General features: G+C 36.5%; 1 protein-coding gene and 1 long non-coding RNA gene across 9 annotated transcripts; both read right to left on the bottom strand.

Moving 5' to 3' along the window:
- Positions 1-484: 484 nt before the first annotated feature.
- On the bottom strand, positions 485-5,456 carry LOC103416157 (uncharacterized). 5 transcript variants are annotated; one of them, XR_011581136.1, is made up of 10 exons: positions 5,308-5,456; positions 5,016-5,078; positions 4,804-4,899; positions 4,612-4,684; positions 4,485-4,509; positions 3,808-3,872; positions 3,515-3,637; positions 3,305-3,398; positions 2,408-2,498; positions 485-941 (listed from the first exon to the last, which is right to left on the bottom strand). XR_011581136.1 is itself a non-coding variant. In XM_070822017.1 (8 exons), the coding sequence occupies exons 3-7, from the start codon at positions 4,641-4,643 to the stop codon at positions 3,341-3,343; spliced, it is 303 nt and encodes a 100-aa protein (XP_070678118.1). In that variant the 5' UTR covers positions 4,644-4,684; positions 5,016-5,078; positions 5,308-5,456; the 3' UTR covers positions 485-941; positions 3,305-3,340. The 5 variants fall into 5 exon arrangements, 1 of the variants encoding a protein (XP_070678118.1); XR_011581135.1 differs by having other exon boundaries at positions 4,804-5,078; XR_011581134.1 differs by lacking the exon at positions 4,804-4,899.
- A 110-nt stretch (positions 5,457-5,566) lies between these two features.
- On the bottom strand, positions 5,567-20,090 carry LOC139196318 (uncharacterized). Of its 4 annotated transcripts, none has more exons than XR_011581139.1 (11): positions 19,900-20,087; positions 18,520-18,674; positions 17,126-17,194; positions 16,577-16,716; positions 7,370-8,034; positions 7,112-7,212; positions 6,889-6,961; positions 6,513-6,659; positions 6,348-6,415; positions 5,780-5,844; positions 5,567-5,677 (listed from the first exon to the last, which is right to left on the bottom strand). It is a non-coding gene; the product is annotated as an uncharacterized lncRNA (long non-coding RNA). The 4 variants fall into 4 exon arrangements; XR_011581140.1 differs by having other exon boundaries at positions 17,126-17,177; XR_011581138.1 differs by having other exon boundaries at positions 17,126-18,674; positions 19,900-20,090.
- Between the last annotated feature and the right edge of the window lie 3,467 nt (positions 20,091-23,557).

Below are 23,557 nucleotides of genomic sequence, written 5' to 3'. Positions count from 1 at the left end.
CTTTTCATTTTGGAGATCTATTTTTCATGTTAGAGAGTTATGGGATCTGAGAAAAAAAAGAGAGAGAGAGCAGAGATGAATTGGGGAAATGAGAGCGGGCAATGGCGAGATTTTGAAGAATCAAATTGAAAAATCCAACATAACCCAAATTTACATTAACAGGTAAACAGATGCTACATTAAAGAAAAAGAGAGCCAAGAACGGAATTTTACTTTGTTTCGTTCTCAGACAGTTATCGCCATAGATAAAGAACAATTGGAATGCAAAAATTAATAAAGTGAAATAAGCACATGTAAGTGTTATTTATAATTAAGTGAGTCTATACTAAGAATGCAGGGACAAATTCCAAGATGGCTTCTCCATCCTCGTTAGAGCTGTAATTGGCATTTAGAAAACTTAGTTGTAATCGAAAACCACCAGAGTGTTATTCAAAAACTGAGTCTATACTATTGAAACTAAGTCGTATGCTATTGAAACTAAGTCGTATGCTACAACCAACACTTCCAATATCAAAAGAGAAACAAATAACAGTATACGACGCATTAGCATAAAACTGCCACATTACATACCATCAAATGACAGTAACTAACTCCTGATATCAACTGCCGGAAGAAAAACCTTGCCCGATGCAAAACAACAATTAAATCGAAAAAGTATGGAAGTTTTAGTTATATTATGACCGACTGTTATGTAAAAATATGCTTCAGACCTAACTTTCCCTATCTGAAACGAAAATCGAAATGGATTCCATTTCAGGGGACATTCAGAGATCCCATATTTCAGACTCTACGCCAAAAACATTTACAATGAAATTTTCTCTGCCTTTGAAACTACTTAACCTCATCCTCACTAAATCTGCCAGCACTGCATATTCTCTCGAAAAGTTATCACCCAGCCGCGTACTCCATCACAATGGCTAGATGAGTTGGTGTGAGCAGGACCTGCAAGAAAGAAACCGCACAACTCTCAAGTCTTAAACAGAACCTCTTTATCAATTATCACAAATAAGCCACTCTAAAGACTATTTCCACTTCACAGTAAAAACAAAGTGCAAGAAGTAAAGCTCAAATTTTTAGCAGTGTTATTTTAACAACAATTCAGCAAGTGGTCGATAACCCCAGTGGGTAGGGCATTTCTCTTAGTCCCACTGCATTCCGGGTTCAAAATTCTAACCATCCCCCGTACCAGTTTAAGCACACCAAAGGCAAAATTTAGCATGTTATCTTCATCCACCCAACCCCAGCAGATACTCATACAAAATTCATAACAGAACTTGCCAAATTTAGCATGTTCTACCTTAATAATTTTGCAATTCAGACCAACCCACTACAACCATAATCAGTGAACAGTTTACATTAAAACATATGAAATTACAGCCCATTTGACAGAAGATTAAGATTACATTGTTTTAACAGAAACTCCCAAAAATGAACATTTCACAGCGAAGAACTAATTTCTAATTATTTAAAAATAGTCATCAAATTTCATAAATAAATTAAAAAAAAACCCAAAAGAATGCAAAAAATTGAAACATTTGGGTAAGCAAGTAGAAGACATCGCCCTCTTTGGAATTGGCTTCAGCAGCCAAAGCAATTTAGGATCCTTCTTTAGACTAAAGTAATATTAGCGTACAAACAATTGGGATGCGGCCATTACCATATCAAATATGATACTATTCCTCTCTCTCTCTCTAAACTCTTTGTTAAAACCCAAATATCTCAAGGTCAGATTTTTGCTTACTTGCAAAGATGTCTTTAACTTCCTCTAATTATTCACATTATCTCATACTTACTCTCTGATATCTCTTTAATCAGAAAGCTATGACAATAATACAACACACATTCTTTGGAATTTCGATATGGATATAAATGCGGACTATTTTAATTTTTCAGTTAATCTTTTTTCTTGAGAACTTAAAACACACAGATTCGGTCTCATCGAAACGTAATGGGGATAATTTTTTAGTGATGTTTCAAGTGTGATTACAAATCCCACATACCATTGTCTTCATGACAGGGGGGGGGGGGAACAATCCATGTACCTAATAAATCATGGTATTAATTCCAAAAAAGAACACATATATACCCAGCCCCATAAGGGTCAATAGGTCTCAGTTGCATATGAGGGGTGAAAGATAATATATGCATAAGGCAACTGAAAAACGTTCAGTTATTATTTTTGGAATATATTGCCAATAGATTGCCACCCTACATACTTTACGCATAATATTTTGATAACATCGCGCAAGCATTGCCTAGAAACAGCATACATAATTCAAGGTTATATGAAAACCTATGCCATAATGAATTGAGCAGGAAAATAAGCACTTCCTCATATGAGACATTATTAAACTGGAGTTATACTAATAAACCAGGAAATAGAATGGAGAGCAGGAACATGAACTCACCACCTCAACAAAAGCCTACAACACCAATTGCAGAAATACCTTTACTTCTTAAAGCTTCAATTACCAGTTTTGCATCTTCGATTTCTTTTGGCTTGTCGATGTGAAAACATGAGGATTTGGAGGAAAGAAAAGTTCAACAATTAATCATTCAAATTAGAGGAAAACATTTAAAATGTAAAATTAACCCAAAAACTTATCAACAAACATCAGAGAGTTAGAGCTCATTCATGTGAAAGTATTAGAGAGTCAGAGCTCAACATTTAACCCATTTTGAGTGCAGCCTTGCAATTAATTTTGAGGGAATGAAATATGCTAATTCATGTTAAAGAATTAGAGAGTTAGAGGTTCATTGCCCGCAATTTTCTTCATCCTCTGCCCCTCCATCAAGGTTAGTAGGTCAGAAGTTCATTTGAAATGTCGAATCGATCCAAGAACTTAAACTCCAGAAAACCCAATTCGATGAACAAATTCCCAATTCATCAACCATTGGAAGTTAATAGTACAGGCCTTGATTCATGCATAACATGATTACTGAGTATAATTATTGTGCTAATCCCTTATGTTCAGATCATGATATTAATAGTACAGTCTAAGATACATATGGGATTCTGTGCTAACACCACCTATCTAATATGCTAATGCTTTGAAAATAATGACATGAAGAAAGAATGGTAATCAAGCATGATGAGATTACCATTATAATAATGTGTCCAAAAGACGGGATTACATTAATGACACCATTAGCATAATGTGTCCAAATTCAGAATACTCACCCTCACGTCCTCAATATGTTTTGTAAATGGTAACACCACCTATCTAATATCCAAATATAAATGCCTGGCAGTAGCAAAGCAATCGTCTAGCATCTAACAAATTTAAGAATGAATAGAAAAATACCTTAGTAGTAATCTCTTTTGTGCCTGCCTGCCTGGACTACACTTGCAGCTGACTGAGCCGCCGATGAAGCAACCAAAGATAATTTTCCAAAACCCTATCCAAATTAAATAAACGGAAAACCAAAAACAGATAGATAGTGTGTATCAATATCAGCCATCTTCATCTACAATCACGAATCAAGAATATACATAATAACAAAAATAATGCAACCTGAGATACAACAGACAACACATCGCCTCACGTATCCAATTCTTCGAAGCCACGTATCCAATTCTTCTTGTTGCTTCGAATATATATGCTATAACCAAATAAAGCAAACTTTCATAGCCACAACTGCTTGCATTCAGCACAATCGGCAAACCCATTAATCCAAAATCCATAAATAATCTAAATACTAATCAAATCAGCTAAAAAATAAATAAAAACCCAGACCATAATTTTCAAAAAGGAAAAGAAAATCCAAAAAATATGAAAGCTTTTGCAGTAGTATTTTTCATACCTACATGCCATTGAGGAATGGGATCAGGCAGAGAGAAGGGCTCTTGGTGAGTCGATTCCAATGGAAGCACTTGCAATTTAGGGAACCATAAGTACTATTAGCATAAACGCTTAATTTGTGCCCAAGAAGGAAAGAGAAAAGGGGAGACGAAAATCAGAAAATCACCTGTTTCTAACACTTTTTAATTCTCAAAGAGAGAAAACTCTCGAGCTTTTGCAGAAGGGGAATTGTGTTTTGTCGAGGTTTTGAGTTGTAGGTGGAGCTAACGAAGGGAGATGAGAGAGAGAGGTGGAGCGGCTAGGGTTTGAGTATGGAAGAGATGAAAATTGGAGAGAGCACCTGTTTTGGCTGAAGCACGGGTGAAAATCGGGTCTTAAGGCTGAGTGGCTTTTTTGTTAATAAAGAGAAAGGTGGTTAAAAGTATCCGAGTGGCAATCTTGTAAATAAACTGAAATGTCTTACAAAACACTGTTCATATGAATAGTGCGATTTCCCCTCCTACTTTAGACTAAAGTAATGCAAAACTTAATTGAAAGTAGAAAGAAAAATTTAGACATGAGAACCGATAAACACATTGTACCATAAAATGGCTCTACATGATAGAAAATAAATTATACAAATTGACATATTGGTAGAAACCCAACAGAGATTTTAGAGAGAGAGAGGAGAGAGAGAGAGTACCAAAGAGAGTGAGATATGGTTGTACCTGGAAAGCAAATAATAAATAATATAAATTGACTTTAACATTTGTTGACTATAACAAATTGATACATAATAACATTTGTTTAGGATATAGATATGGGTGTACCTGGAAATATTAAAATTCACCATGTAAGCCATATTCGTGGAGGACTTGCTCTAGTTCTTCCATAGTGATATACCTGATAATCAGAATGCATTTTGGCAACATTGTTATAAATAAGATGTTGAAATTTAAGAGCATTATGTAAAAGATATTAAAATAAAAATAAAAACCCCATCTATAATGATCTCTGCATACCCCTGCTATCTCGTAGGAGAAGCCAATGAACAGTGGCAGTAGAATCAAGCAACCAAGTTATGAAATATGAATTTAAAATGTACCTATTTACTGTGTCTGTAATGAATGTGAAATCAAATAGTTAAACCCTAAAAAGCACCACTGCAAATAGCATAAGAAAATTGAAATTAACCCTAAAGAAATTGGGAGAGAAGAATATGAAAAGGGAATACCTTTAGGCCATTTAAGTTATTGGAAAAAAACCCAACAGAGGCAAAAGCCTCCAACTCCAAAGACTGTTGTGCGATTTTGAAGAGAGCAAGAGAGAAAATATCAGAAACAATAAAGCAAGAGAGGGGGAACCAAAAGGGGGAAGAAGAAGAAGCAGCAGCAAAAGCGAAGCAGAGGAAGAAGAAATAAGGGGAAAAAGGACGACTGAAATTAAGTACGCAACCATATACTTATAATAGCAACTAATCAAATAGAACTAAAAAAATATGGAGGAATCATATCAGTCACACTTACCAAGTATTGAAAGATATCGAGCAACAAAGTCAGTCTCACAGTTAAGTTCAATAATAGCAGCCTTGTTCTCATTTTGAGCCAGAGCCAGCAGCCATCCGAGATGACTTTTTCGACGCCAAAATTCCTCCTCAATTCCTTCTGAGCAGCCTTTGCATTTCATTAAAGAAACCAACTTTGATAAGGATTCAAAAAATATTTATATAAACACATAACTGATTCAAATTAGCATAAACAAAAATGGGAAGAAAGGGGTTCTGACCAATGTCCCAATTGCTATCAATGAGAGCAGCCTTAACGTCTTTGATCGGCGCACTGGTTCGCTCCCATAATTATATGGTTCTATAGGCATATTCGGACTTCAAAATAAAATCTGGCAGATGTTTGCGCTTGTAAACAATTTCTCTTTACAAAACTACATAAATTGTAATGACCTATGAAATCAAAATTTGATAGGCATTAGAAACAATGTTACCTTTTGGAGAGAAGGATGCTCTACCAAATGAAAGCCCAAATTTAAAACAGCAACCGAATGAGAATCTGACATTATAAAATCCGTAAGAAGCGAGTAGTGCGTCTAATTTAAAAGGGCTCTCACACATATGCAATTGCACATAGCGCACCAGATTCAAAAAAAAAAACACCTTGATACCAAAGGACTGCAAAGGACTGCTTTGTCATGGAAAGTAAAAGAATAAATTGAATCAATGAACATGCTTCTTGCCAACCAACAAAGTAAAACACAGGGCAACAACCATTTCTTTTATCCCATTTGTCCAACACCACTTGCATTTCAAACAAAAAGGAAGAGTTTAATAACTCATAACTTCAGGCACTTTCCAATTCTCAGCTAGCATGATAAAGACCATGGATAATTTATTGTGTCCATTTTCCTGGCATCTTAAGTGACCAGAAACTGAAAATTTCTTATCAAATGTATTAATGCTGCAATATATAGGATGACGGAGAAAATTCCAGTGAAGATTGGTTAAGGAAATTTCTTATCATCGCATACTGATAAAACAATATAATATCTATCATACCTTAACAACAGAGGCTCTGGTAGCAAATTTTTTCCCCAATTTATATGAAGCATCACTAAGTTTGACGCCTGAATTGTAATCAAATAAACCGTGTTAATTATGGTAGGAACAAAATAAGAATCTCCAAATAGAAAGACAAAGGATGTAAAGTAGCAGATTGCTCACCAAAAAGCTCCAGCCCTTTCACAGTAGTGATAGAACTGCCAAGGGGGCAACATCAGATGGAGAGGGGCAAAGCAGCTTGATGCCCAGCCTTTGACACGATCTGGACGATGGAAAGAAAGGTTTGGGATTTGTCTTGCATATGATTCTCTACATTAATATGATTCATCACATGAAAATGAGAAGAAAATTGGAACTTCACACACAAAAATTAAAAGAGCCATGTTCAAAAGAGTTTTCTAATTATCTCGGGGAGAGGTCACCCAACATGACCAAAAGCAATATTTCTTTTACTACAGCTATTAAACATCAATTTCCATCTGACAACAAAGCTTAAATTACATGGATAATATTTATGGTTATAAACTGAAAACACAACCTGACGTGATCCATTCGTTAATAATGCACCAATTTGAAGAGCAACCACACAGGTATGGTTATATTTTCTCTCCCTGTTCACAGACAACATAAACCCATTTGTTAGCGACTCAAATAAATAACATAGAGGATGAACTAAATCCATAAAGGAAGACCTCCTTCGACCTTATGAACATATCGAGGTAGAAATTCACATAATGAAAAAACCCTAATTTAGAAATTACCTAATCTGTTGCAGGATGATGGTATGGTAGTGTTTTCGACGGCGGTGATGTGGCCGCGACGGCAGGGATGGGGTGATAATGGTGAATCGTGATGGTCTAAGCTGCATAATGGTGAACACAAACAAAATCCACAAAATCACAAAAAGGAAATTTGAACACAAGATCCATTTGTAAATCCAAAATCACAAAAAAGAAATTCAAACAAACCAAAAAGGAAATTAAGAGAGAAACGGAGAAGAGAGAGAGAGATCGGAGTACCGTTAGTTAAAGAGTGGACGGCATCGGTTCTCGGAGCACTGTAATCCCTGAATATCTCTTCCGCTGTTGGCGGACTCGAACCCATCTCCCTGCTCCTCTCCTTCATCTCACCGAAGCTCTTGAGTTACAGAAATGGAAGCCAGTTTGTGTGGTTTTGGTTTTAGGAAGCAGGAGCTGATGCTATTTCAGAGATGGTGTTGTGGCTGCTAGGGTTTGAGAAGGACTTAAACAGGAAAAGTGAGAGATGAGAGAGCGCTCGCGTAGGAGAGGAAGAGGAAGTGTGAGAGATGAGAGGAGAGCGCACGCCTGTAACCCAGCAATCCGTGCTAAACCGAACGAACAAAATTACCCTGTGAACTTTTAAGAATTACCCTCCCAACCCAGCCCCATATGGCTGGTAATGTGGTAAATAGCATGAAATCGAGTGGCTCTGTGCTAAACCATATGGACAAAATCACCCTCTGACCTTTTGAGAATTACCCTCCCAACCCAGCCCATATCAGATGGGTTTCTTGCAAATAAGATGAAATCGAGGGGCGTTTGTTTTACTGTAGCCATTAACAGGCCAATTCCCTTCGAACTTTAGAATAGACTAGCAAAAATGTCCGCGCGTTGCTACGGGACTTAAATGCACCAGCCTTAACCACATGAATAAGACAATTGATCTGAAAAAAAATTCAACATAATCATGAATGAACAAAAAGGATAGATGAATGAAAGCTGTCGGTAAGATGAGCAGTTCAACTTTTATATACATTGAACCGAGCTGATTGCAAAATATACAGTTGCAAAAAAATGCTCTGTTTCCTGAGAAACAAAAGCAACATGCATTTAATACACTGAGACACAGAGCATACCAAAACCAATAGTGGCGTTCCAACCCCTGCGATTTCACAAACTTCTCAGTGGAGGAAGGGAAACACAAAATACACTACTTGATCACTTGTGGTTGAGCTTTTATTGCTCGACCTGTCTTTATCTTCGTGTATCTCTTTGACTGAAATATTATTCATATAAAATTTCATTACAGTATAAAGTATACTTATATATAACTGTTGATCCTAGAAACTACAAAGCCTACGTGGCGCGCAGGCCGAGTAATTAATGAGCTAACTACGTCCTTCGGTGAATGCGGGGCGTGCCAACTCGTCGGCCGAGCTCGGCCGAGGAGTAAATTTGTTGATGTTGCGTTGGGTCGCGCTACTGACTTCTGCGTCTTGCAATTGCGGCCGAGAAAGGAACACGTCTCGGCCTCTTGGGCTCTCGAACCTGAAGACAAGATTACTATTCTTACGAAGTTCAATATCAAATTCGGCTTTCAATGTGCCGAATGTAATAACTGTAACACCTCACTTCGCCGAGAAGGCTGATGAGATGACCTCGACCAATAAGGATTTAGAAACCCTTCTCGACCGAGACTTGGATAGGTAATCAATCGTTCTCGCCGCAGTGCTGTCGATGCCAACGGAAGATACTGCGAGACCGACTGACTCTACGGTGACAGAGCTATCTATGCCGACTTAAGATATCACCGGTTGCTTCCACAGTGCTGTTGATGCCAACGGAAGATGTGTCAGCGAAAAAGGAAAAAGAAAAATCACAAGTTGTGAGAGTTTGCGCAGGGCAATTTTGTATTGATTTTGTGGGGGCTTCCTCAATGTGCCGTGACTCTGTATTTATAAGAATGAACTGCCTCGCCCTCACACGATTCTTGGAATATTAGGTAGAATAATCATTACTTAATCTTGTTGATTATCCTATACGCGCAATTGCATTAGGATAATTGTCCCCTCATCACTCGTTGGCCAGCTGGAAGTCATCACATGTATCCTGATAGATTTCTAAATTGCATGGAACCATAGATAATCATTATCATCTCCTCCATGCGTTAGCCAAAGATAGAATCCTAATAGAATTCCTTATTTGCTGCATGCAAAATTAAAAGCCGCCACCTCATCAGCCATTGCTAATGATAACCCACGTGTACAGCAAGCTTGTAGGTCTTTGGCTAATCCCAAAAGCCATTCTGACCCTATCACTATTTCAATTTCATCCTTATCCTATGCAAAGTTTGATTTCAAACAAACACCGTGATATTGATCATATTTAGTTTAGATAAATTGATATATTATTAAAAGATATATCATGATTAAAACCACAGTATATCCTTCAATAATAATTATCTTAACTATTCCGATCCGACGGTTGAGAGCTATGCTCACTCAACGGCCTCGATTACTTGGGCCGATGGTGTAAATTTGGGTCCAAACATTGCCCCCCAGTTTCCTTGAGCTTCGGCTCGCAAGCCGAATGGTTAAGGAAATTAATTTGCTCTTCGGAGTCACCGACTTCAAGCCCCTTAATAGACCACCTCGACCACCCCTCAGTCCAAATAACACTCCAAGGCCGAAAAAACAATCTCAACAAAGGAAACTACTTGCTCGAAGTCGAGGTACACTCATAAAACCCGATCGTGCATATACAATTAATTTGTGCGACGAAACTACGGTTTGGCTCATGCATCTTCAAGCTTGACTGCATGTAGAATCTAATTGCGCAGATTCTACGACCATGCACCCTTGATGATCCTCACCCACCGAGCCACGCATAACAACATATATTTACCATATGCATTTCAACCACACATGCTGTCGACTCGGCTGATTTTTCGGCTGCCACCATTTTACCTTTAACGATCCTCACGTTAGTCGTGCTTGGTAAACAGTTGGCCATATATATATATAGATACACTTGCCCATCAAGCTGCGAGCACTCGTCGAATAGCTCGGCCTAAAAATCCACCATAACATCGTTCTGATTCTCTCGGCTTCGGCCTAGACAGCCGAAAATTGTTTCCTCCCATAGCATGCGTCGAATGGCTCGGCCGAATAAGAGGGTGTGCCCACATGGAAGCCTACAACCTAAAATAAGTGGCTTTTCATCAAACTTTTGAACCTGCCGTTTGCTTTTGCATGCCATCTTTCTTTTGGCCTATTTTGATGTGATGTCGTAGGCTATATATATATATATATATATATATTCAACGATGATTCACGCCACCAGTTGTTCCCGGCTAAAAATGATGACTAAAATAATGATTCACGCCACATCATCTCACAATGTACCCCAGTTTCAAAAGTTATGTCTACATAACTTAGAAAATATTTCTCGACAAGTTGGCCGAGGTCGGCCTAAAAAAAAAAACCCTCTCGGCAAGCAACAGCTCCTTGATATGTACTTACTTTCGACAAGTTTAAATCTGATATGCTGATTATATCACCCGTATCACCCGTGCCCCCTTTATTTTCTTAAGCATCGGCTTACGTAGCCAGATGATTAAGAAAATATATTTTTTTTCTAAATGGAACTAAAAGTGGCCGAACCATATTCAGGAGGAGGCCAACGATGCTTTATTCCAAGCCGCGATCTTTTTGCATCAAAATTTTCAAATTGATTTCGCTCTAGGCCGAATAAAGAATTTTTCCAAAATATTTTTGACTTGGTGAAATATTTTTCATTCTCGGCCGCCGAATGTGTTGAACAATTATTATGCCCCCCAGGCATAATTTCGGCTTTTAATTCAAACAACTTAGCCAAACAGGATTTCTCCATATCGGCTTTATTGCCAATAATCATATCAATTGGCGTAGTTTCTTGGGCTAGGCCAATATCTTGGCCTCGTTCGTCATTGGAGCATTCCTCTAACGAATCATTTTCCAAGTCAATTTTTATATCTAGCTCAAGAACTTGAATTTTTTCTTCTAGGCCTACCACACTTTCAGTCTCGACCGAAAAAATAGGTGGCTCTTCGGCCAAATTAACAATTTTCTTAGGCCGATGTCTGATTACGGCCGAAGCGAAAAATTGCCCCCCGGCCTTTGGGCCTAACCATTTTTCAAATGGAATTGATCTGTAGTCAGAAACGTAAGGAAAATTTTCTTCATCTAGCCAGGCATTAAATCGAGCCCTGTCTTCATTTACCCATTGCCCTTGTAGGATAACAGGAGCTTTTATTTTCAACATGCAAGCGAATGACTTTTGCATCTCTCTATGGCCACGAAGAACTTTTTCTGCTTCCAAAGATTTTTTACATTCCTCATTATGTTTTTTCAATTCCTCCAGGACCTCGTACAATCGGCTACGTTGAGCCAGATTGGAATCTTGATATAGCATATGAACTTCGTAGTATAGCACTAGGTCCCACTGGGCGTGCCAAAATGTTGATCCTAGAAACTACAAAGCCTACGTGGCGCGCAGGCCGAGTAATTAATGAGCTAACTACGTCCTTCGGTGAATGCGGGGCGTGCCAACTCGTCGGCCAAGCTCGGCCGAGGAGTAAATTTGTTGATGTTGCGTTGGGTCGCGCTACTGACTTCTGCGTCTTGCGATTGCGGCCGAGAAAGGAACACGTCTCTGCCTCTTGGGCTCTCGAACCTGAAGACAAGGTTACTATTCTTACGAAGTTCAATATCAAATTCGGCTTTCAATGTGCCGAATGTAATAACTGTAACACCTCACTTCGCCGAGAAGGCTGATGAGATGACCTCGACCAATAAGGATTTAGAAACCCTTCTCGACCGAGACTTGGATAGGTAATCAATCGTTCTCGCCGCAGTGCTGTCGATGCCAACGGAAGATACTGCGAGACCGACTGACTCTACGGTGACAGAGCTATCTATGCCGACTTAAGATATCACCGGTTGCTTCCACAGTGCTGTTGATGCCAACGGAAGATGTGTCAGCGAAAAAGGAAAAAGAAAAATCACAAGTTGTGAGAGTTTGCGCAGGGCAATTTTGTATTGATTTTGTGGGGGCTTCCTCAATGTGCCGTGACTCTGTATTTATAAGAATGAACTGCCTCGCCCTCACACGATTCTTGGAATATTAGGTAGAATAATCATCACTTAATCTTGTTGATTATCCTATACGCGCAATTGCATTAGGATAATTGTCCCCTCATCACTCGTTGGCCAGCTGGAAGTCATCACATGTATCCTGATAGATTTCTAAATTGCATGGAACCATAGATAATCATTATCATCTCCTCCATGCGTTAGCCAAAGATAGAATCCTAATAGAATTCCTTATTTGCTGCATGCAAAATTAAAAGCCGCCACCTCATCAGCCATTGCTAATGATAACCCACGTGTACAGCAAGCTTGTAGGTCTTTGGCTAATCCCAAAAGCCATTCTGACCCCATCACTATTTCAATTTCATCCTTATCCTATGCAAAGTTTGATTTCAAACAAACACCGTGATATTGATCATATTTAGTTTAGATAAATTGATATATTATTAAAAGATATATCATGATTAAAACCACAGTATATCCTTCAATAATAATTATCTTAACTATTCCGATCCGACGGTTGAGAGCTATGCTCACTCAACGGCCTCGATTACTTGGGCCGATGGTGTAAATTTGGGTCCAAACATTGCCCCCCAGTTTCCTTGAGCTTCGGCTCGCAAGCCGAATGGTTAAGGAAATTAATTTGCTCTTCGGAGTCACCGACTTCAAGCCCCTTAATAGACCACTAACACTTAGAGTTTATTTATACTTTCATTAAGTATAACATAAGATTTTGTGGTATCCACTTGTGTAAATATTTTAAATTGACGATCGAATTCATTCATTGTATTCGTATAGGGTCAACAAGTGTACTTGTAAAAAATCATCAAAATCGAAGTTAAAAAAAGCGTTAAATCGTGATTTTTTGTTTTATAACCGTCGAAAAGTTTTGTCTCATTACTTGATCTCTGAATGTTTGTTTTTTGTCATTTTTGGCGTATGCGATCTCGAAGCATATACAAACAAGTTTGACGGTTTGATCGTTGAAATTAGTTTCATAGAATTCGTATCCCATCAAAACGATAGATTCACTAACACTTAGAGTTTATTTATACTTTCATTAAGTATAACATAAGATTTTGTGGTATCCACTTGTGTAAATATTTTAAATTGACGATCAAATTCATTCATTGTATTCGTATAGGGTCAACAAGTGTACTTGTAAAAAATCATCAAAATCGAAGTTAAAATAACCGTTAAATCGTGATTTTTTGTTTTATAACCGTCAAAACGTTTTGTCTCATTACTTGATCTCTGAATGTTTGTTTTTTGTGATTTTTGGCGTATGCGATCTCGAAGCATATACAAACAAGTTTGACGGTTTGATCGTTGATATTAGTTTCATATAATTCGTATCCCATCAAAACGATAGATTCACTAACACTTGGAGTTTATTTATACTTTCATTAAGTATAACATAAGATTTTGTGGTATCCACTTGTGTAAATATTTTAAATTGACGATCGAATTCATTCATTGTATTCGTATAGGGTCAACAAGTGTACTTGTAAAAAATCATCAAAATCGAAGTTAAAATAATCGTTAAATCGTGATTTTTTGTTTTATAACCGTTGAAAAGTTTTGTCTCATTACTTGATCTCTGAATGTTTGTTTTTTGTGATTTTTGGCGTATGCGATCTCGAAGCATATACAAACAAGTTTGACGGTTTGATCGTTGAAATTAGTTTCATAGAATTCGTATCCCATCAAAACGATAGATTCACTAACACTTGGAGTTTATTTATACTTTCATTAAGTATAACATAAGATTTTGTGGTATCCACTTGTGTAAATATTTTAAATTGACGATCGAATTCATTCATTGTATTCGTATAGGGTCAACAAGTGTACTTGTAAAAAATCATCAAAATCGAAGTTAAAATAACCGTTAAATCGTGATTTTTTGTTTTATAACCGTCGAAAAGTTTTGTCTCATTACTTGATATCTGAATGTTTGTTTTTTGTGATTTTTGGCGTATGCGATCTCGAAGCATATACAAATACGTTTGACGGTTTGATCGTTGAAATTAGTTTCATGGAATTCGTATCCCATCAAAACGATAGATTCACTAACACTTGGAGTTTATTTATACATTCATTAAGTATAACATAAGATTTTGTGGTATCCACTTGTGTAAATATTTTAAATTGACGATCGAATTCATTCATTGTATTCGTATAGGGTTAACAAGTGTACTTGTAAAAAATCATCAAAATCGAAGTTAAAATAACCGTTAAATCGTGATTTTTTGTTTTATAACCGTCGAAAAGTTTTGTCTCATTACTTGATCTCTGAATGTTTGTTTTGTGATTTTTGGTGTATGCGATCTCGAAGCATATACAAACAAGTTTGACGGTTTGATCGTTGAAATTAGTTTCATAGAATTCGTATCCCATCAAAACGATAGATTCACTAACACTTAGAGTTTATTTATACTTTCATTTAGTATAACATAAGATTTTGTGGTATCCACTTGTGTAAATATTTTAAATTGACGATCGAATTCATTCATTGTATTCGTATAGGGTCAACAAGTGTACTTGTAAAAAAATCATCAAAATCGAAGTTAAAATAACCGTTAAATCGTGATTTTTTGTTTTATAACCGTCGAAAAGTTTTGTCTCATTACTTGATCTCTGAATGTTTGTTTTGTGATTTTTGGCGTATGCGATCTCGAAGCATATACAAACAAGTTTGACGGTTGGATCGTTGACATTAGTTTCATTGAATTTGTATCCCATCAAAACGATAGATTCACTAACACTTAGTTTATTTATACTTTCATTTAGTATAACATAAAATTTTGTGGTATCTACGTGTGTAAATATTTTAAATTGACAATCGAATTCATTCATTGTATTCGTATAGGGTCAACAAGTGTACTTGTAAAAAATCATCAAAATCGAAGTTAAAATAACCGTTAAATCGTGATTTTTTGTTTTATAACCGTCGAAAAGTTTTGTCTCGTTACTTGATCTCTGAATGTTTGTTTTTTGTGATTTTTGGCGTATGCGATCTCGAAGCATATACAAACAAGTTTGACGGTTTAATCGTTGAAATTAGTTTCATAGAATTTGTATCCCATCAAAACGATAGATTCACTAACACTTAGAGTTTATTTATACTTTCATTAAGTATAACATAAGATTTTGTGGTATCCACTTGTGTAAATATTTTAAATTGATGATCGAATTCATTCATTGTATTCGTATAGGGTCAACAAGTGTACTTGTAAAAAATCATCAAAATCGAAGTTAAAATAACCGTTAAATCGTGATTTTTTGTTTTATAACCGTCGAAAAGTTTTGTCTCATTACTTAATCTCTGAATGTTTGTTTTTTGTGATTTTTGGCGTATGCGATCTCGAAGCATATACAAACAAGTTTGACGGTTTGATCGTTGAAATTAGTTTCGTATATCACATCAAGTTCAATGGTGTATATATATATATAATATATATATACTTATTATGTAGATTTAAATCTATTTATTTTGTACGTATAATTATTATAGTTTTTTTAGGGGTATAAAATTAAATTTAAAATTTAATATATATATATATATATATATATATATAATTATTATAGTTAATATTTTGGGGTATAATTATTATAGTATATATAATTATTATAGTATTTTTTAGGGTTATAAAATTATTAAATTAATATTCTGCTTATCGTGTATCGTGTTACCCACGTGTATACCCGAACCAACCCGTTACCTTAACAGGTGCTTATCGGGTTACCCGATAATACCCGATTCGTTATCGTGTCGACTCGAACACCTGTTAATTTCGGGTCGTGTCGTGTCGGGTTATCGGGTCGTGTCAGGAATTGCCAGGCCTACTTGTAGGTCTTTGGCTAATCCCAAAAGCCATTCTGACCCCATCACTATTTCAATTTCATCCTTATCCTATGCAAAGTTTGATTTCAAACAAACACCGTGATATTGATCATATTTAGTTTAGATAAATTGATATATTATTAAAAGATATATCATGATTAAAACCACAGTATATCCTTCAATAATAATTATCTTAACTATTCCGATCCGACGGTTGAGAGCTATGCTCACTCAACGGCCTCGATTACTTGGGCCGATGATGTAAATTTGGGTCCAAACAATAACATTATAACCTTCTAAAAGCAATATCTTTTAAAAACATTCCATCAATTGAACATTACCTCCCTGTCTAAGAAAACTGATGACAATCGTAATTTAAACAATGAAATACCAAATTAAAACTATAAGCAGTAGTAATCTTCGAATCCGAACCTCAAATTCAAACTTTTCTTGTAATTAAAAAATTAAAAAAGGGGGAAATGAAATATATATATTAAAAAAAAATTCATAAACCTGCTTCGGAGGTTGCGAAAGGTTTGGAGTAGTGATCTGGAACGACGTCGGTGCAGTTTTCGTAGAAGCAGAATCACTGGCTTCCACGATCATCAAGCAGAATCGTACCATTTCAATGTAGAAGTATAAAATCAAAAACCCTGCGCTCATCAAAGTAAACTAATGACATGGGAAGAAATAGAGAATTCTACCAAAAATCAATTAAATATCAGCTCAAGAATGAATCGAAAGCATATATCTTATTTCACAGGTTTATGAAAATTTAGGGTCAATAATCTTTGCACCTAATTTGCTCCATATGGGTTGCAGATACAAATCTAATCCATAAACGTGATATTATACCTCGCCTAAGAACACAGAGAGCCCAAGATCTATTGTCTTAAGAATTTAAATAACCAAGATTTGGATGTACTGATTGTGAGTATTTGTGGATAGATGTGTAACTATTTCCATAAAACATGTGAAGGACAATCAGTTTAGAATTTCAAAATATAAAATATTACAATTTACATAAAAGATAAGTATTGGGAAACAAAGTTGGCATCTCACCTTCCACAATAGGTCGACAAATCCTTTGATTACACTTTAGCTTCTTGTTTACCTGAAAACACAAATTCACTGTTTAGAATATCAAAATTTCATGAAATGGTTCACCTTTGAATCAAGAAGAACTCCTTTGTTTTATGTATGGTACTGATAAATAATCAACTCATAATATTGGATCTCAATTTATTTTAAACTTTTATGCATTTTTGACTATTCTGGGATCCATTTAGGCAATCTCTTAGACCATTAGTTCGTTCCCTTTGACCAAAATAAAAAACAGCACATCCGCTTGCTGCTTAGTGAATTGATAAGTCAGTCACAAAGATAACATGTAGAATGCAAATATGGGTCAGGAAAAAACAACAGCTATAGAATTGATTATGCTTACCAATCCAATGCCAACCTTCTTTTTAAAAATTAAAATGACACTATTTTTGTCCCTCATGGAGTTTGATAAATTTGCTCGATCACTTTTACATGTTTCTCCTGGGAGTTCTTAAATCATCCTTCTACTACTCAACAGACATCAATCTGAAACATACGGTTTGTTCAGGTACGCTCTCTTATTTGAAATTTGTTTTTCTTCTTATGCTGTTTGGTATGGTTAGTTTTCCCATATCCTTAGATCTCTCAGTCCAATATCAATTCAATATTGATCATTTACTACAATATCTTCTCCTATTGTGGCAAAGAGAATTCATATCAAGATTAACTACATTATTTAATTTGAATGGAATCCAAAAGCGGTATAAATATGAAGGATAAAAAAGTAATAACAAAAGTCACATTTCAGCAGCAATTAATAGCAGAAATCAGAAAATAATTTCAGTAAAAAAGAAAGCAAAGATTAGAACTCAACCACTTCTACATTTCTAAGAATAAGAATGAATAAGCTTAATCTAGAGAGAGAAACACAAAGATAAAAACATCAGGCATTTATTTTTGAAACACAAAGATCAAAATTTTAGGCATCTACTTCTTTTGCAGTTAATGGGTGCAATATGAAATGTAAGTTTCTGGAGAGAGAAACAACCAAACTTCACACTGGATCATATTTTTTAGAGAAAGAGAGAGTTGGAAGTACTTTTCAACAGCAGAGGTCAATCTTGGGCATAAAAAGAAAGAATAGAAGCTTCACAGCACAATAATTAACCACAATCCTCTGTTTTTCTAAGTGCAAATAGTAAAACGGAATCAAAGTATTCAACACAAAATCTTCACATTAGCCCAAGAACTATATTGTTTCTAGAGCTTTCCAAATTCCTAGCACGGACAAACATAAAAGCACTAAAATATATAATTGGAAAAAAAAAATTCCAAGAAACTAAATGGGAAGTTGGGCAGATCTGCACAGTAACACAAACCCATTACTCCAAATTAAGAGCATTGCGGCTCACCCTGAAAGCACTTATTTTCCGATAAGGGAGAGAAAGGTCATTGTTCTGGCTATTGAGTGTTGCTGGCTCCAAAGCAGTTTGTCTTCCAGAACTTTATAAGAGCAAGTCACCCTTTCAAAGCCACCGTAAATCGCGAGTTTACATCATTTTGCTACCTAAAAAATACAAACAAAAAAAGGAAAAAAAATAGAAAGTATAAGATTCAAACATGTTTACAATTACAAACACTTTACAATGCATGTAAAAATTAAACGTTCTCAAGCACCCATGTCTCTGATTCGAGGCTAAAACCCAATTCCACAAAAGAAATCAACAATTTTGATCAAAACAGAAAAGCCAACAGATTCAAAAGGCCAGAATACAATTATACATATCCTTAGTTGCTACGAAAATCAACAGTTCCATATAAGTATACAAAATATTTTCTTACACCTAATTTCGCAGCTTAGAGAGCAATAGTTATACTAAAACAACAATTAATTGAAACCATTGAAGGGGAAAAAACCAAAAGTGGATAAAAACTTAGAATTCAACAAAGATTGTGTTCCCAATCTAAATACATTATAAACTCCAGCAAAAAATAAAACCCAGGTCTCCTTTTAGCATTGAAGCTTAGTTCATGTGGATTTTTGGAAAAAAAAAACCTTCGAAAACTTAACAATCCAGATTAGGGGAAACAATTACTGTAAAATTAACAACAACTAAACAAATTAACGAACTGAAAACCCAAAAAAAAAAAAAGCAACTGACCTTACAACAAAGAACAAACAGACTGAACAGAAGGTGAATCCCAAAATGAAACAAATCAGGGAATAAAGAGAGAGATGAATCCCCCAAAACTGGACCTAACGTACTAAAAAACAGGAAAATTTGATATACGGGAAAGCAATATACAGGAAAATAACCAAAAATACCAACAAAAAAACACAGGGGAAAACCCACATACCTCCCACTACGAATGAGTTAACTGTAAGATTCCAGACCGAAATCCTGATCTTATCAGGGCTCAAAAACAGAAATTTTGGGTAACTGCCGGGAGCAACCGCGTGGCGATGGAGAACCGAATGAACTTTTGGGTAAATGGAAAGTGAGGTCTTGAGGAAGAGGGAATCAGGAGTGAGAGAGAAGAAGTAGGAGAGGAAGAAGAGGAGGGAGAAAAGGAAGGTCAGGTAGAGGAGAGGGGAGGCGGAATCGAAGATCAGTAAATCCAAAACATGCATTCTCATCAGAAAACAAAAAAAAAAAAAAAAGGAAAAAAATAACTAAAAAGAAAAAGGCAAAAAAATGCAGGGTATTCTTCCCGAAGGCAACATATCTAACATTCTTGGAAAGAAAATTCGATCACGAATTGAAAAAAAAAAGTGAGAGAGAGAAACGAACCTTCGTACGGAGGCTAGTGATCCGGAGCTCGAGAAATCTGTGGAAGCAAATGGAAGAGCCCTGATTTTCCATATTTCTTCCGTTCTAGGATGAGAGAAACGGAAGAGATGGAGTTGTGGCTGCTAGAGTTTGAGGAGTTCAGATACAGGAAGAAAGAGAGATGAGAGAGGGCTCGCGTAGGAGAGAAAGAGGAAGAGTGAGAGATGAGTGGGGAGCTCACGCGTGTATCTAAACTAAACGGACAAAATTACCATCTGAACTTTTGAGAATTACCCTCCCAACCCCGTTTGGGTGGTATTGTTGTAAATAGCATGAAATCGAGTGGCTCCGTGCCAAACCATATGGACAAAATCACCCTCTGAACTTTTGAGAATTACCCTTCAAAACATCCCCAAAATGGATTTTTATCACAATTGGTCCCTGACATTGATCAAACACATCATTTTGGTCCCTAACATTGAAAATCAATAAAAATGGTCAATGAGATTGATCAAACACATCACAAATGATCCTTCCGTTAAAAACTCTTTGGGCAATTTTCAAAGCTTCGTAACTCAATCGTTTCTTAACTAAATTTGACCCATAATATATCAAAATGAAGATAGGAAAGTATAGAACAAGATTATACCTATTTTGAAGTCCAATGGTTGTCGGAGATGCTGGAAAATAGCCTCAAATGTGACTGGTCCGTGGAAAAACTGGAAAACTTGCCAGAAACTAGGTAAACTTTAAACGTTCATAACTTCTTCAATACTCAACGAAATTGAGTGATTCAAAAATGAAAATCATTCTTCTCGACAAGACAAAGAGAATGGTGCCTTTATTGACTACTAATTCACCGTGGTTTGGTCGAAAAATGGCTCGAAATTGGATAACCATTTTCAAGTTAGCCAATTTTGAGCCGTTTTCGGGCCAAACTATGGCTAGTTAGCCATCAATAAAGATACCATTTTCTTCGTCTCGTCGAGAAATATGATTTTTGTTTTTGAATCACTCGATTTCGTTGATTATTGAAGAAGTTATGAACGTTTAAAGTTTACCCAGTTTCTAGCGAGTTTTTCAGTTTTTCTGTGGACCAGTCACATTTGAAACTATTTTCCGGCCATCTCCGGCAACCATAGGTATAATTTTGTTCTACACTTTCTTATCTTCATTTTGATATATTATGGGTCGAATTTGGTTAAGAAACGATTGAGTTACGAAGCTTTGAAAATTGCCCTAAGAGTTTTTAACGCAAGGACCATTTGTGATGTGTTTGATCAATCTCAGGGACCATTTCTATTGATTTTCAATGTCAAGGACCAAAATGATGTGTTTGATCAATGTCAAGGACCATTTGTGATAAAAACCCGCCCCAAAACAGATGGCTTTCTTGCAAATAAGGTTAAATCGAGGGGCATTTTTTTTACTATAGCCATGAACAGTCCAATTGCCCACCAACTTTAGAATGGATAATAATTTAAGAAAAATTTAGAAGAATAAGGGAGCTTTAATGAAAAGGGTTTGAGCTAAGTTTAATTTAACCAAAAATCATCATATATTATTATTTAACCAAAAGGACTTCATATTTAATTATAAGGACACAACTAATCTATATTAGATCTCGTAAACATTGAAAACACATGGGCTGAATTAAAAGCCCAAAACGGAATAATTTTTTTTCCAATTCTTACCCCTAACGGAACCATTCCGTCAGCCAATTCTGGTAAAACAACTACACAACATTTCAAGTGACCAAAAGAACAGAAAAAGCAAATATTACAGTTGCTTAATTAAATCCCACCTCGCTCGAAACACCTCGCCCACCTCGCTCGCCGTCGTAGTCTTCTCACCTCACTCGATTTGCTGCGATTTGGCTAGAGAAACAATCCCCTGAATCTAATCTACGACCCAATGATGTGCATCTTCCTTTATTTCTAAACTAAAAGCAAAAGTTGTATATATAAATTGCATTGGATTTTCAACATGTTGTTTGTTATTTCTTTGTCATTGTTGATTAGCTTTCTACATGCTTAAACCTCTATTAAGTAAACAGTTGGATAGAAGTGATTTCATGTTTTGTATTAGAATGGTCGCCAAGTAAAAAATGTCGAGGCATGGAATCTCTTGAAGCAATGACAAAAGGGAGTGATCAGAGGTACTTGGGCAATACAGCTAAGCTGGAAATTGTAAAGGGGTAGTTAGGACAGTTGCAGACAAAGGTTCTATTTTGAAGTTCATACCATACACAGTGCAAGCTGTGAAGCAAGGTTTCCAAGATCTTGGTGCTTCTTCATTGCAGTCTGCTCATGATCTCTTAAAATGGAACAGATATCAAACGGAGAAATACTTTGCCGTGTGTTTTCTTTCCTTTCAGAAATAATGTTGGTTATTTTGGTCAAATTGCATGTTGAAGAGGTAGATTATGGAGAGAGCACATGCTGAGATAGCGAAAATACAACATGAAAATCCAGCTCATATCACACAAAAATCAATTCATGAAAATCTATAAAATTGGATTTTCTGTAAACAAGATCTGTGACGTGACAAGTAAGAAACTATTATAACCCAAGATCCAATTCCTTCCTTCCAACTAAACTTAAAATTGCGACGCAATTCACTGAGACTCCCTGCAAACAAGAACAATCACCCTCTCATCCATCCTCCCTCCTATATCGTTGGTTAACCATTTCTCTCTCTCTCTCTCTCTCTCTCTCTCTCTCTCGGTCTGCAATTGTTATTAATTATATATCCTAACACCAACAACAACAACAAAGCCTTTTCTCACTAAGTGGGGTCGGCTATATGAATCCTAGAACACCATTGTGCTCGGTCCTGTGTCATGTCTTCCATTAGATCCAAGTACTCTAAGTATTTTCTTAGAGTCTCTTCCAAAGTTTTCCTAGGTCTTCCTCTACCCCTTTGGCCCTGAACCTCTGTCCCGTAGTCGCATCTTCTAACCAGAGCGTCAGTAGGCCTTCTTTGCACATGTCCAAACCACCGTAACCGATTTTCTCTCAGCTTTCCTTCAATTTCGGCTACTCCTACTTTACCTCGGATATCCTCATTCCTAATCTTATCCTTTCTCGTGTGCCCACACATCCAACGAAGCATCCTCATCTCCGCTACACCTATTTTATGTATGTGTTGATGCTTCACCGTCCAACATTATGTGCCATACAGCATCGCCGACCTTATTGCCATCCTATAAAATTTTCCCTTGAGCTTCAGTGGCATACGACGGTCACAAAACACGCCGGATGCACTCTTCCACTTCATCCATCCAACTTGTATTCTATGGTTGAGATCTCCATCTAATTCTCCGTTCTTTTGCAAGATAGATCCTAGGTAGCGAAAGCAGTCCCTCTTTGGTATTTCTTGATCTCCGATCCTCACCCCTAACTCATTTTGGCCTCCATTTGGACTGAACTTCCACTCCATATATTCTGTCTTTGATCGGCTTAGGCAAAGACCTTTAGATTCCAACACTTCTCTCCAAAGGTTAAGCTTCGCATTTACCCCTTCCTGAGTTTCATCTATCAACACTATATCGTCTGCGAAAAGCATACACCAAGGAATATCATCTTGAATATGTCCTGTTAACTCATCAATTACCAACGCAAAGAGGTAAGAACTTAAGGATGAGCCTTGATGTAATCCTACAGTTATGGGGAAGCTT

The sequence above is a fragment of the Malus domestica genome, chromosome 05 (genome assembly GCF_042453785.1).
Source record: "Malus domestica chromosome 05, GDT2T_hap1".
Classification (NCBI taxonomy): Eukaryota; Viridiplantae; Streptophyta; class Magnoliopsida; order Rosales; family Rosaceae; genus Malus; species Malus domestica.
Note: the sequence above shows the minus strand (reverse complement) of the source record. Positions and strands in the feature narration are given on the sequence as shown.

Bases quoted from the DNA above. Each gene is read 5' to 3' on its own strand.
- LOC103416157 (XM_070822017.1), bottom strand. From the start codon at position 4,643: ATGGCTTACATGGTGAATTTTAATATTTCCAG. The intron at 4,510-4,611 runs GTACACCCATAT...TTTGCTTTCCAG, and splicing joins GTGAATTTTAATATTTCCAG to GTACAACCATATCTCACTCT. The intron at 3,399-3,514 runs GTTGCATTATTT...TAATTTGGATAG, and splicing joins TGTTGTCTGTTGTATCTCAG to GGTTTTGGAAAATTATCTTT.